Source organism: Oryctolagus cuniculus, chromosome 7 (assembly GCF_964237555.1).
Source record: "Oryctolagus cuniculus chromosome 7, mOryCun1.1, whole genome shotgun sequence".
NCBI lineage: Eukaryota > Metazoa > Chordata > Mammalia > Lagomorpha > Leporidae > Oryctolagus > Oryctolagus cuniculus.
Genome location: NC_091438.1, coordinates 110,115,217 through 110,129,190, shown reverse-complemented (window position 1 = coordinate 110,129,190; position 13,974 = coordinate 110,115,217). Strand labels below are relative to the sequence as shown.

The window sequence follows — 13,974 nt, the reverse complement described above, 5'->3', positions numbered from 1 at the left end:
ACAAATGACAGCAGGATTATATAATATAATTAATGAGTTTTCATCAAAACAAATGACTCTCATTCTAGTTTCTTTAATAGAATATTTACTGGGCCAGCATCATGGCATAGTGGGTAAAGCAGCCACCTGCAATGCCAGCTTCCTATATGGGCACCAGTTGAGTCCCAGCTGTTCCACCTCCCAACCATCTCCCTGCTAATGTGCCTGGGAAAGCTGTGGAAGATGACCCTAGTGCTTGGGCCTCTGCCACCAACGTGGGAAATCCAGGTGAAGCTCCTGGCCTTTGGCTTTAGCCTTGCCCAACCCTGATTTGCTGTAGCCATTTAGGGAGTGAACCAGCAGTTGGAAGAGTTATCTTTCTCCATAACTCTACCTTTCAAATAAATAAATGTTTTAAAAAATAGAATATTTACTTCTCTTATCTGGTACCTAACTTACAGCAATGATTCAATAAGTACATATTCCTGGGGCTGGCATCATGGCACAGGGGGTAAAGCTGCCACCTGCAATGCCAGCATCCCATTTGGGTGCCAGTTTGAGTCCCAGCTCTACTTCCAGTCTCAGCTCCACTCCCAGTCAGCTCCTTGCTAATGGCCTGGGAAAGCAGAGGAAGATGGCCCAAGTACTTGGGCCTCTGTTACCCATGTAGGAGACCTAGATGAAGCTCCTGGCTCCTGGCTTTGGCCTAGATCAACCCTGGCCCTGCAGTTATCTGGAGAGTGAATCAGTAGATGAAACATCTATCTCCATCCCTCTCTCTCTCCCTCTCTCTCTCTTCCCCCACCACGACTTTCAAATAAATAATCTTTTTTAACAAAATACATATTCCTTTCGATTGAAGGGGACAGAATATATTACAAACCCATATAATTCCACATATTTCCTTCAGAGCTCATTTCTAGAATATACGCCTAAATTTCCAGATTATAAATCACCTTGGGTTTGTGAATTTCTAAATGTAAAATCCCAGGTTTTATTAGATCCTGAATGTAAATTTCAGAGCTGACCAGGAAGCCAATCCTTCTCTAACATCCTGCAACACCCTCTCCCAATGCAGACTTTAAGGAACTGTGAGAAACCAATCCTCTGGCTCCTGTCTTTCCCCTACTCTGCTCAGTAACATCACATACATATTTTAAATATGCTACTTACTGTGGTGTGATGGGATATATTGCCAACAATGTTGAGGTTTTTGAGCAGTTGGGGAGAGCCACTATATTGTCCAGAGATCTGTTTCCTAACTTCTGCTGCCACCGTTCTATAATAAAGAAAGAAAATACATTACTAACATTAAAAAAAAAAAAACTTGAATTAAATGCTGATTTAAAGAACAATAAAATCCCAGTATATCAATAAAGCTATAAATTCATAAAATACTTCAAGAAATATTTTTCTAGCTTATAATTACATTAGAGTACCTTTATAATGCTGAAGGCTAAGAATGACAGCTAATTCATATAAGGTATTTCTTTAATATGACAATTTAGGGAAATACTTTGACCTATGATAGAACTAGCAACTACAAAAAGATGTATAAATTAAAATTTATATACTTGGGCTGGCATTATAGCAAGTTAAGTTGCCACCTGTGACATCACAACCTGTATCAGCCCCAGTTCAAGTCCTGGCTGCTCCACTTCCCATCCAGCTTCCTGCTAATGCACTGGGAAAGCAGCAAAAGATGGCCCAACTCTTTTTTTTTTTTTTTTTTTTTTTTTTTTTTTTTTTTGACAGGCAGAGTGGACAGTGAGAGAGAGACAGAGAGAGAAAGGTCTTCCTTTTGCCGCTGGTTCACCCTCCAATGGCCGCCGCTGCAGCCGGCGCACCGCGCTGATCCTGGCAGGAGCCAGGAGCCAGGTGCTTTTCCTGGTCTCCCATGGGGTGCAGGGCCCAAGCACCTGGGCCATCCTCCACTGCACTCCCTGGCCATAGCAGAGAGCTGGCCTGGAAGAGGGGCAACCGGGACAGAATCCGGCGCCCCAACCGGGACTAGAACCCGGTGTGCCGGCGCCGCAAGGTGGAGGATTAGCCTATTGAGCCACGGCGCCGGCTCTTTTTTTTTTTTTAAGATTTATTTTATTTATTTGAAAGACAGAGTTACAGAGAGAGGTAGAGACAGAGGGGGAGGTCTTCCATCTGCTGGTTCACTCTCCAGGTGGCTGCAACGGCCGAAGCTGTGCCAATCCGAAGCCAGGAGCCAGGAGCTTATTCCGGGTCTCCCACACAGGTGCAGGGGCCCAAGGACTTGGCCATCTTTTATTGCTATCCCAGGCCATAGCAGAGAGCTGGATTGGAAGAGGAGCAGCCGGGACTAGAACCGGTGTCCATATGGGATGCCGGCGCTTCGGGCCAGGGCTTTAACCTGCTGTTAAAGTGGGTCCCATGATGGCCCAACTCTTTGGGCCCCTGCCACCTACATGGGAGACCCTTATGGTGTCCAGGCTCCTGGCTTTGGCCTGGTCCAGCCCCAGGCTATTGCAGCCATTTGGGGAGTGAACCAATGGATAGAAGATCGACCTCTCTCGCGCGCTCTCTCGCTCTCTAGCTCTCTAGCTTTCTCTCTCTCCCTCTGTAACTCTGCCTTTCAAATAAATAAATACATCTTTAAAAAAAAGAAGAAGAAGAAGAAAGAAAAGGCTATAGGTACTATACTATACAATTCCAACCATATCACATTCTGGAAAAGGCAAAATATGGAGATTAAAAATAGTAGTTGTCACAGGGCAGTGGGAGTAGGGAAAGAGAGAGATGAATAAACAGAACACAGCAGATGTTTAGGGGATGTGTGCTCCACTTCCCAGAGCCATTCCTGCTCAAGTGTATCCAGCAAGGCAGCAAGTGATAGCTAAAATACTTGGGTCCCTGCAACTCACAGAGAAGATTCAGGCTGAATTCCAGGCCCTGGCTTCAGCCTGGCCCAGTTCTAGCTACTGTGGGCATTTGGGAGTAAACCAGCAGTTGGGAGACCTCTGTCTCTCTGCCTTTTAAATAAATTAATACTTTTTTAAAAAAGGAAGGAAAGCATTCACACAGACCATACACCATAAGATATTAGCAATAACAACAAAGGACCTACATGGCAGTTATGTTGTATTTAATCTTCCCCTAACCCACTCCATTTAGCTATGAATTCCAGAATGACCCAAGAAATAACGCTAATATAGGCCTGCCTCTTTCATTTCTAATCATTCTTCATGCAACAAGAAGTAAAGCCTGAATATGGTTGACTAAGGAGAATTCAGAATAAAATTTCCCTTTAAGAGTATTTACTTACACTACTTCTATAAAGTCACAAGGAGTAAATGCAATGTGATATGGCATGTAAGAGAATAAGAACTCTTGGAAATACTACTATAAGTTGAGTTCCCTGAGACACTTACACATTCAAGGAAATGGAGTTTCTCTGGGGCTAATTCAGACGGGCAGCAGAAAAACTAGAACTGGCAGGTGAAAAACTAGAACAGCCTTGCCCTGCTGACATGAATTTGATTTCAGTGGTAGGAAAGCCCAATATTTATATAAATTCTCTTTGATAAAAAAAGAGAGAGAGAGAGAGAAAATGTTGCAAGCCAGAATTCTCTGTAATAGTTATAATGCAATTATCACCTAGAAAAATATAAGCAACTTCAAAGTCTGTGGAAAACGGAATTAAAGCTGGCACCACGGCTCAATAGGCTAATGTTCTGCCTGCGGCGCCAGCACACGAGGTTCTAATCCTGGTCGGGGTGCCAGATTCTGTCCCAGTTGCCCCTCTTCCAGGCCAGCTCTCTGCTGTGGCCCGGGAAGGCCGTGGAGGATGGCCCAAGTGCTTGGGCCCTGCACCCCATGGGAGACCAGGAGAAGCACCTGGCTCCTGGCTTCGAATCAGCATGGTGCACTGGCCGCAGCGGCCATTAAGGAGTGAACCAATGGAAAAGGAAGACCTTTCTCTCTGTCTCTCTCTCTCACTGTCTAACTCTGCCTGTCAAAAAAAAAAAAAAAAAAAAAATGGAATTAAAAGTAAATTTATTTTGGTGCAAAGTATTTTTGAAATCCATGCAGTTTTTTCATAATACACATTTTCCATAAACTTTATTTTGAAGATCCCTCATATGCATGGATTTCAAAATTCTTCACATCAAAATAAACTTATCACAAGCAAGTTTCAAGGACACCACTCAAAGGAAAAAAGTGGCTCCAGAAAAGGGGGGAAAATAGGTTCAGGTCCCAAAGGTGGTGGCAATGCAATAAAGGTCAAATACACTGTGTGTGAAAACCATGACAAAATCATGAAAACCATGGTAGAATTAAAGTCTGGAACAAAATTCAATGAAGTGGCTGCACAATATAATGAAGATAAAGCCAGGCAAGGGGGCCACTTGCGTTGGATGACCAGAGGGCCCTTGGTGGGACCATTTCAAGAATCAGCATTTGCCTTGCCTGTCAGTGGGATGGATAAGTCTGTGTTCACAGACCCACCAGGTAAGATGAATTTGGATATCATATTATTATGGTTGAAGGGAGAAAATAAAATCATACAAATATAGGCTGGTGCTGTGGTATAGCAGGTTAAAGCCCTGGTCTGCAGCACAGGCATCCCATATGGGCGCCGGTTTGACACCCGGCTGCTTCACTCTCAATCCAGCTCTCAACTATGGCCTGAGAAAGCAGTAGAAGATGGTCCAAGTGCTTGGGCCCCTGCACTGGCGTGGGAGACCCGGAAGAAGTTCCTGGCTTCTGGCTTCGGATCAGCCCAGCTCTGGCCGTTGCAGTCATTTGGGGAGTAAACCAGTGGATGGAAGACCTCTCTCTCTCTAGCTCTACCTCTCTCTGTAACTCTGTCTTTCAAATAAATAAAATTAAAAAAAATAAGTCATATGAATAAAAACACACTTACCTTTTTTCTTATTTAATTTTTATTTATTTGAAAGTCAGAGTTACAGAGAGACAGGGAGAGATACAGAGGTCTTCCATCATCCCTGAATGGCTGCAACAGCCAGGGCTGGGCCAGGCCAAAGCTAGTAGCCTAGAGCTTCTTCTAGGTCTCCCACATGGTACAGGCACCTAAGGACTTGGCTATCCTCTGCTGCTTCCCCAGGTTCATTAGCAGAGAGCTGGATCAGAAGTGGAGCAACTAGGGCTCCAACCAGCACCCATATGGTTGGCCGGCATTATAGGTGGAGGCTTAACCTATTACACCTCAATGCTGGCCCCAAAACTTAACTTTTAATTACATTTTCTACAAACTTTCTGAAATATCCTTTCATTGTGGGGAGGGAGAATACAGTGAAGTACCAAGAATTTGGATCCTCAGGTTTGGTACACTCCCTCTTCAGAACTACCTCTACAATATCCTTTTTATTTTTAATGGATTTTTTTTTGAAGATTGATTGATTTATTTATGTAAGAGACGTAGAGCTAGAGAGAAGGAGAGACAGACAGAAAGGACTTTCATCTGCTGGTTCACTCCCCAAATGACCACAATGGCCGGAGCTAAGCCAATCCCAACAAGGAGCCAGGAGCTTCTTCTGGGTCTCCCATGTGGGTGCAGGGGCCCAAGCAATTGGGCCATCCTCTACTGCTTTTCCCAGGTCATAACAGAGAGCTGGATCCGAAGAGGAGCAGCCAGGACATGAACCAGCATGCATATGGGATGCTGGCACCGCAGGCAGCTACTTTACCTGCTATGCCACAGCACCAGCCCCTGCAATATTCTTTAGGAATTAACAAAGACAGGAAAAACTTCATCTCTGTGCTGGGATTTAGCCAAATGGTTAAGAGGCCCACATGCCATATTGGAGTCCCTGAGCTCCATACCAGGTGACAGATTCTGAATCCAGATATTGTGGGAGTCAGCATAGATAATGCTGACTGTGGAAGTCTGCAGTGATAGCTCAGGTTCCAGTCATTACAGAGTAAACAATGAACAGGCTCATTCTTGTTCTCTCTCTCTCTCTATATATATATAAATTTTTAGTTAAAAGAAAAAGAGCCTTTCCAACTTGGGCCCTACAAGATGGCTCCCACTTCTTTGGGGTGGCGAGAAGAAGAGTTGTCCTGCCATCAAGAAAGTGGTGACCTGAGAACACACCATCAGTATTCAAAAGGGCATCTATGAGTTGGCTTCAAGAGAAGTGCCCCTTGGGAACTCAAAGAGATCTGGAAGTCTGCCATGAAAGAGATGGGAACTCCAGATATGTGCACTGATACCAGGCTCAACAAAGCTGTCCAAGCCACAGGAATCAGTCACGTCCCACACCACATCCGTAAAACTGTCCAGTAAACATAATGAGGATGAAGATTCTCCAAACAAGCTCTACACTTTGGTGACCTATGTACCTGTCACCATTTTCAAAAATCCATAGAGTCAATGTAGAGAACTAACTGCTGATTAAAGTTATAAAACTGCTATAAATGGGCTGGAGCTGTGGTGTAGTACGCTAAGCCTCTGCCTACAGCATCAGCATTCCACATGGGCACTGGCTCATGTCCCAGCTGCTCCACTTCTGATCCAGCTCTCTTCGGTGGCCTGGGAAAGCAGGAAAAGATGGCCCAAGTCCTTGGGCCCTTGAACCCATGTGGGAGACCCGGAAGAATCTTCTGGTTCCTGGCTCTGGATTGGTGCAGTTCTGGCTTTTGAGGCCTCTGGGAGTAAACCAGCAGATGGAAGACCTCCCTCCCTCTCTCTCTCTCTGTAACTCTGCCTTTCAAATAAATAAATCAATCTTTAAAATAAATAAATCTATCTTAAAAAAAAAAGACCACTGCCCTCTAAGATTTAAGAAAAAAAATAGTCTCTAATTCTTGTAGCCTTTTTCCATCAAGAACTATCTTGCAGATCCACATGAACTATATCTCAATAACAGCATCTATCAAACTGTTTTGAAATTTGTTCCATATCTCCTTGTAAAGAACTAAACAGTTAAAAAGCAGGACCTCATTTTACTTACCTTTGCACTCTCAACAGAATGTCTAAATGTGTTTATAAATGTTTACAGAGCTGAAGAGGGGGAAATGGGACCAGAAGACATTCATAATTCTTTCCCCCAAAAAGTAACTTAAAAAGAATGCTAGAATGGAGCAACAGATGGGAGCTCCTTGAGTGCAGGAATCACAGCTTACTAATCCTACATTCTCAACACCTAAAACTACAGTGGAGAGAGAGACATGGAAAGATAGGCTTAAGAGTAAGAAGAGGAAAAAAAACACAGAGTAATGAGAGACAGAAAGGAAGACAGGAAGGGAACAAGAGTGAATTTAGAGACTATCCAGCATAAGAACTTTCAAAATGCTTCTTTTTTTTTTTTAATTTTTTTTTATTTTTGAAAGGCAGAGTGAACAGTGAGAGAGAGACAGAGAGAAAAGTCTTCCTTTTGCTGTTGGTTCACCCTCCAATGGCTGCCGTGGCCGGCGTGCTGCGGCCAGCGCACCGTGCTGATCCGATGGCAGGAGCCAGGTGCTTCTCCTGGTCTCCCATGGGGTGCAGGGCCCAAGTACTCAGGCCATCCTCCACTGCCTTCCCGGGCCACAGCAGAGAGCTGGCCTGGAAGAGGGGCAACCGGGACAGAATCCGGCGCCCCGACCGGGACTAGAACCCAGTGTGCTGGTGCTGCAAGGCGGAGGATTAGCCTAGTGAGCCGCAGCGCCAGCCCAAAATGCTTTTCAGAGTAAACAAACATACAAGTGCTGATGGTTTCTCATCAGTAAGTAAGAGAAGAGAAAAGAAGGCCTTTTTATCAATTACTGTCAAACAGGTAAACATTTGCTGGGGGAAAATACCTCTGCAGAAGTGTCTAAAGTATAATCTTTTCTTTAACAGCCTAGTTGACATTTTTATCTCATTTGTTTACTGGTAAGGTAAAAAAAAATACTACTGGTGAAACACAATGCTCTCCTACTGAATGGTAAATTCTTTTCTTTTTTTTTTGGACAGGCAGAGTTAGACAGTGAGAGAGAGAGACAGAGACAGAGAGAAAGGTCTTCCTTCCATTGGTTCACCCCCCAAATGGCTGCTATGGCCAGCACGCTGCACCGATCCGAAGCCAGGAGCCAGGTACTTCCTCCTGGTCTCCCGTGCACTTGAGCCATCCTCCACTGCCCTCCCAGGCCACAGCAGAGAGCTGGACTGGAAGAGGGGCAACTGGGACTAGAACCCGGGGTACCAGCATTGCAGGCGGAAGATTAGCCAAGTGAGCCACGGCGCCGGTCGAAATTCTTTTTTAGAACAATTTTTTTTACAATACATATAATTTGTTTATTTAGCTCAAAACAGTCTCTAATATAACTTTGGCATTTCTATACAGGGTTAGTTCCAGAATTCCTTTCAAACTCCACTATTATGTAAATAAAGTGACCATGAAAAGAAGAGGAAGATTTTCCAAAATGGAGAAAAGCCTAAAAAATGACTGATACAACAAAAAAAATTCTATAAAATAAATGAATATGTACATGGTTCTAAGTAATTCAAACTTTACAAAGAGGTACATCTCTCAACCATCTCTAATCCCCAAATATAAGCAGTAAATATTTTCTTGAGTATTCTTCAAGAAAAAGATGGATACACAAGAACATCAGTATGTAGGTAGAAAATCCTTACTTTGTAAAGTCTTTAGATGACTTCATACAATAATCTTTTCTTGATACCCTATACTATATACTTAATACTAAGGTCTTTCAAAAAGTTCATAGTAAATAGAATTAAAGATAAATTACGGCCGGCGCTGCTGTAGCTCACTAGGCTAATCCTCTGCCTGTGGCGCCAGCACACCGGGTTCTAGTCCCGGTTGCCCCTCTTCCAGGCCAGCTCTCTGCTGTGGCCCGGGAGTGCAGTGGAGGATGGCCCAAGTGCTTGGGCCCTGCACCCCCGTGGGAGACCAGGAGAAGTACCTGGCTCCTGGCTTCGGATCAGCACGGTGCGCCGGCCACAGCGGCCATTGGGGGGTGAACCAACAGAAAAGGAAGACCTTTCTCTCTGTCTCTCTCTCTCTCACTGTCCACTCTGCCTGCCAAATAATAAATAAATAAATAAAGATAAATTACAAAAAAAAATTGTTGAGGGGTTGGTGTTTGGCACCAGTTAAGATGCTATTTGGACATCTGCATTCCGTAACAGAGTACCTGGGTAAGAGTCATGGCTCTGCTCCTGATTCCAGCTTCCTCTGGGAGACAGCAGATGATGGCTCAAGTACATGGGTCCCTGCCACCCACATGAGCGATCCAGACTGAGGTCCAGTCCCCTGGCCTTAACCTAACCCAACCCTAGCTGTTCTACGTATTTAAGGCATAAACTAGGTCTGCCTCTCTGTCTCTCTTTCTCCTTTCAAATACATAAAAATACTTTTTAAAAAAAGAATGAAGAATTTGTATAAAAAATTTTGAAATCTATGCACTGTTTTTTTTTTTCACAATACCCATTTTCCATGAATGTTTTAAAAATCCCTCTATATCTTGAAAATCTTTTCAGCACCAAGTGTAAAGCCATATATTGTGCAATGTGTTACACTTGTTACACTCATTTAATCTTCAGAAAAACCCTATGAAATGGGAACTGTATTAGGATATTGAAGTGTTAAGAGGTAACAGTCACAAACCAATAATATATAGAGTTAAGATTTGAACATAGAGACTCCACTCTTTTTTAAAATTTTTATTATTTATTTGAGATGCAAAGAGACACGGAGATAGCAGGCACACACTCCATCTGCTGGTACACTCCCCAAATGTTTCCAAAGGTGAAAATGGGGGTTGGGCTGAAGCCAGGAGTCCACAAGCCAGGTACTCAAACTAGGTCTCCCACAAGGTGGCAGGAGCCTAACTAGCTGAGTTACCACTGCTGCTTACCAGGGTGTGCCTGAGCAGAAAGGTGGAAAGAAGACTGTTCTTAACCACTGCTCTACTTTTTATCTGCGAGAGCCCTTGGTATGGATAAACTGGAACATACTTCTGTGTAACCAATCTCTACTGGTAGGCATCGAAGCTATTCTAGTTTTGCAAAGATTACCACTGGAATGTAAGCTCCAGAAGGACAGAGGCTTTTGTCTGAAAGGAGAATTATGGGTGATTTTTCAATTCTCTTTTGGGCTTTATGCATTCCCAAGTCTTGTTTTTCTAATTTTTTTAATTTATTTGTTTTCAATTTAGTTGAAAGGCAGAAGGTGGGAGAGAGAGGGGGAGGGAGGGAGGGAGGGAGGCAAAGAGGGACAGAAAGATCTTTCATCTGCTGGTTCACTCCCTAAATGCCTACAAGAAAAGGGTGGGGAAGCAAGGGAGGGAGGGAATAGGAGAAAGAGTGCACATACTTTCATTCACTGGTTCTCTCCCCAAATCCCCACAACAGCCAGGATTGGGCCAAGCCAAAGTTAGGAGCCAGGAACTCAATCTAGGTCTCCCATGTGGATGACAAGAACCCAAGTAACTTGCCATGATCATGTTACCTTTGCAGGGTTGGCACATGAGCAGGAAGCTGGGTAGGGAGAGCAGGAGCTCTAAGCACTCACATATAGGCTGTGAGAGTCTCGTGTGCTTCCTTAACCACTGCACCAAACACCTACCCTAGTATTTCCAATTGTCTTCAGGAACATACACTATTTTATAACCAGAGGGAGAAACAGATATTTTTAGATAAATTTCAAAAATCAAATAATTTGCCCAAGCTTATATTCAGATCCATAAAGCTCCTAAGACCTCTTTCTGAAATAAGGGGTAAGCCCCAGCTTTATCCACTAGGAAGTGGCAGAAAAGCATACAGGACAATGGAACTGGTTCACATCAGTGGGTCAAAGCCATTGCCTAACCTAACCTCAAGGATACCTGCATCTAGATCATCCCCTCCTAATAACATATTAGCATAGTAAAAACTACTGCCTCTCAAATCTTGACAGTTTATAATTGCTATGACAACCTAAGGAAGTGACCATGTAAGGAGAGAAAAACGAGTTGGATTCCTTATTCCTAAAAGTTGTTGCCCTTTTTTCAGAAATAAGGTGACTATTCCACCCAGATACTAACACACAGTTGTCAAACCCACAAAGAGGTCTGAAACAATACACAGGCCTGCTGCTCTGTGGAGTAGCATGCTCTTTGTTGCTTTCTTTAATAAAACGCTATAGCTTTTGCTTTGCTTGCTTATGGCTGATTTCTATCTCTTGCCAAAGCCAAGGACCTGCAAGGCTCTGGGGGCCCACATTCGGGTCCCCACCTTTCCAATATAATTTCCATGGCAGCAAGTTTCCAAAGAGAAATTATTCTAGCCATAGTTCATATTAATGATTTCTCTATTTTTGAAAACCTAGCCCATGAAGTCAGTGAAAGACATCTAGTGAAAATGCTTGTGTATATGCTAACACATTGATAAGAACACTATAATCCCTGACCTTCATTATGATCTGTCTCCTGTCTTTACTGGATGGCTAAATAAAACTCAGATCTCAGGCACTATCTTTCTGTCACTCATAAGTTAACCTCTATTAAAATCATTAGGAACACAGAGCACTGGACCATAGTAACCACTAACAGCACAAGAAAACTAAAACATGCACATTGGTATGTGAACCAAAAGAACAAAAACAGTCCTTCTAAATACTATGGGGAATTTTTTTTTTTTTTTTTTTTTTTTTTTTTTGACAGGCAGAGTGAACAGTGAGAGAGACAGAGAGAAAGGTCTTCCTTTTGCCATTGGTTCACCCTCCAATGGCCGCCACGGCTGGCGCGCTGTGGCCGGCGCACCGCGCTGATTCGATGGCAGGAGCCAGGTGCTTCTCCTGGTCTCCCATGGGGTGCAGGGCCCAAGCACTTGGGCCATCCTCCACTGCACTCCCTGGCCACAGCAGAGAGCTGGCCTGGAAGAGGGGCAACCGGGACAGAATCCGGCACCCCGACCGGGACTAGAACCCGGTGTGCCGGTGCCGCAAGGCAGAGGATTAGCCTAGTGAGCCACGGCCCCGGCCATGGGGAATTCAAAAAAATTCATGAAGAACAATTAAAAGATAAGTTTATGGGAAGGCATTTGGCCTAGGAGTTAAGGCACCCACATCTCATTTGGGAGTTCCTAGGCTCAAAACCCAGCTCCACTTTGGACTCCAGCTTTCTGCTAATGCAAACTCTGATGGCTCAAGTGACTGGTTTCCTACCATCCACGTAGGAGACCTAAATTGAGTTGCTGGCTTTGGCCCCAGTCAGGGTTTATTGAGGACATTTGGGGAGGGAACCAATGGATAAAAGCATGAGCTATAACCTTCCCCCCAGCCCCGCCGCCCCGCCCCACTTGCTCTGTTGCTCTCTGTCACTCAATTGAAAACAAATTTTTAACAGGTGAAACAAATACATGGTTTTTAAAAAGGTAAATTTATTTCGGTGCAACAGCTTTGAAACCCATGTATACTTGTATACTTTAAGACACAGCTCCTTTTCTGGAGAAGCACATAAACAAAGATATTAGATGCTTCATGAACCCCATCTGACACTATTTTGGGATAACATTTAAGTCAAAGATTTAGAAAGCACTGTAATAAGTAGAGGTGTCTGTCTCCAACACTGTGATCTACAGAATTTCACTATTATCTCAATTTCCTCCACTAAAATATGTTAATAATATTGCTCCCTATTTTATCAAAGTATAACTACAGAAAAATTCAAACATTTAGCTTTCAAAGTATTATCGCTGACCTGATAATCACAATTTAAAAGAATGAGGAGGAAAAAAATATCCACTGTAAAAATTTAATCCTCCCAAAGATAAATCTATCTTTAATTCTACCCTATTGAATAAAAATAAAGCTGGAAGTCTTCTTATCCACAATGTACAAATTATATCTTGGTATAAACTGCACATAATTAATTGCTAAATCCTGTTTATTGTCACTCTTAAATACTTCTGAAATCTTGGTATTCTTCTTCCCTTCCTACAGCATCTACTGACAAACAACATCATATTTAATGTTGCAAATCTGAATGTTTCCCTCCTTATATCAGAAAGCAAGCAAAGACGATTGCCTTCACCACTTCTATGCAACACTATCCTGAAGGTTCCAGCCAGTGCAAAAGGAAGGGGGACGGAAAGAGGGAAGAAATGAAAGGCATTCAAGTTGGAAAGGAGGAAATAAAACTGTCTCTAATCGCAGACAAAATCATCTTAGACATATAACACTCGAAGGAACCCACAAAAAACTACTGGAATTAAAAAACACTTTCAACAAAGTTAGAAGATACAAGTTAAGTGTTCAAAAATCAATTTATTTCTATATTCTAGCAACGAACAAAGCAAATTTTAATTGACATCATGACATCAAAAATACTTAGAAATAATGTAACAAAAGGAGTATAAGACTTATACACTGAAAACTTCAAAACACTGCTGAGAGAAATTAAGTAGGATCTAAAAGGAAAAGACACTCCATTTCCATGAACTGGAAGACTCAATATTGTTCAGATGACAATTCTCCCCAAACTGACCTGTGGGTTAAACATAATCGCTATCAAAATTGCAAGAGGATTTTGCAGAAACTGGCAAATTCTATATTGATATTGACTCTGAAATGTATATGGAAATATACAAAATATCTAGGATAGCCATAATAACTTTGAAAAATAAAAGTTGGAGGACACATACTTATATTTTTCAAAATTTACCAGAAAGAACCAATAATTACAACAGTATGGTACTGCTGTAAGGACAAACATACAGATCAATGAAACAGAATTAAGTGCCAAAAGATAAACACATTTATGGTTAACTGCTTTTTAATTGACACATAATAACTGTACAGATTTAAATAGATACATATATACAATGCATAACGATCCAATCAGGATGATTAGCATTTTCATCTCCCTAAACATTTACCATTTCCTTGTATTCAGAACTTTCAGACTCCTCTCTTCTTGTTCTTTAGAAGACAGATTATAAGTTGCTGTGAATTATAGTCACCCTAGCATTAGAAATTATTCAGTCAATATAACTGTATTTTGGTACCTATTATCCTTCTATCTGTCCTCCAC

At 42.6% G+C, this 13,974-nt stretch overlaps 1 protein-coding gene across 11 annotated transcripts in view; it reads right to left on the bottom strand.

The window, feature by feature from the left end:
• The window catches only part of DOCK7 (dedicator of cytokinesis 7), a 268,374-nt gene that overhangs the window by 235,851 nt on the left and 18,549 nt on the right, over window positions 1-13,974 (bottom strand). For all 11 annotated transcript variants that reach the window (XR_011390680.1, XR_011390679.1, XM_070078382.1 and 8 more), the window contains exon 2: window positions 1,153-1,258. Coding sequence is in view for 9 of the 11 variants with exons in the window: in XM_070078382.1 (XP_069934483.1) it covers window positions 1,153-1,258 (106 nt within the window). In the remaining 2 variants the exon portion in view is untranslated. The remainder of the gene's footprint in view (window positions 1-1,152; window positions 1,259-13,974) is intronic.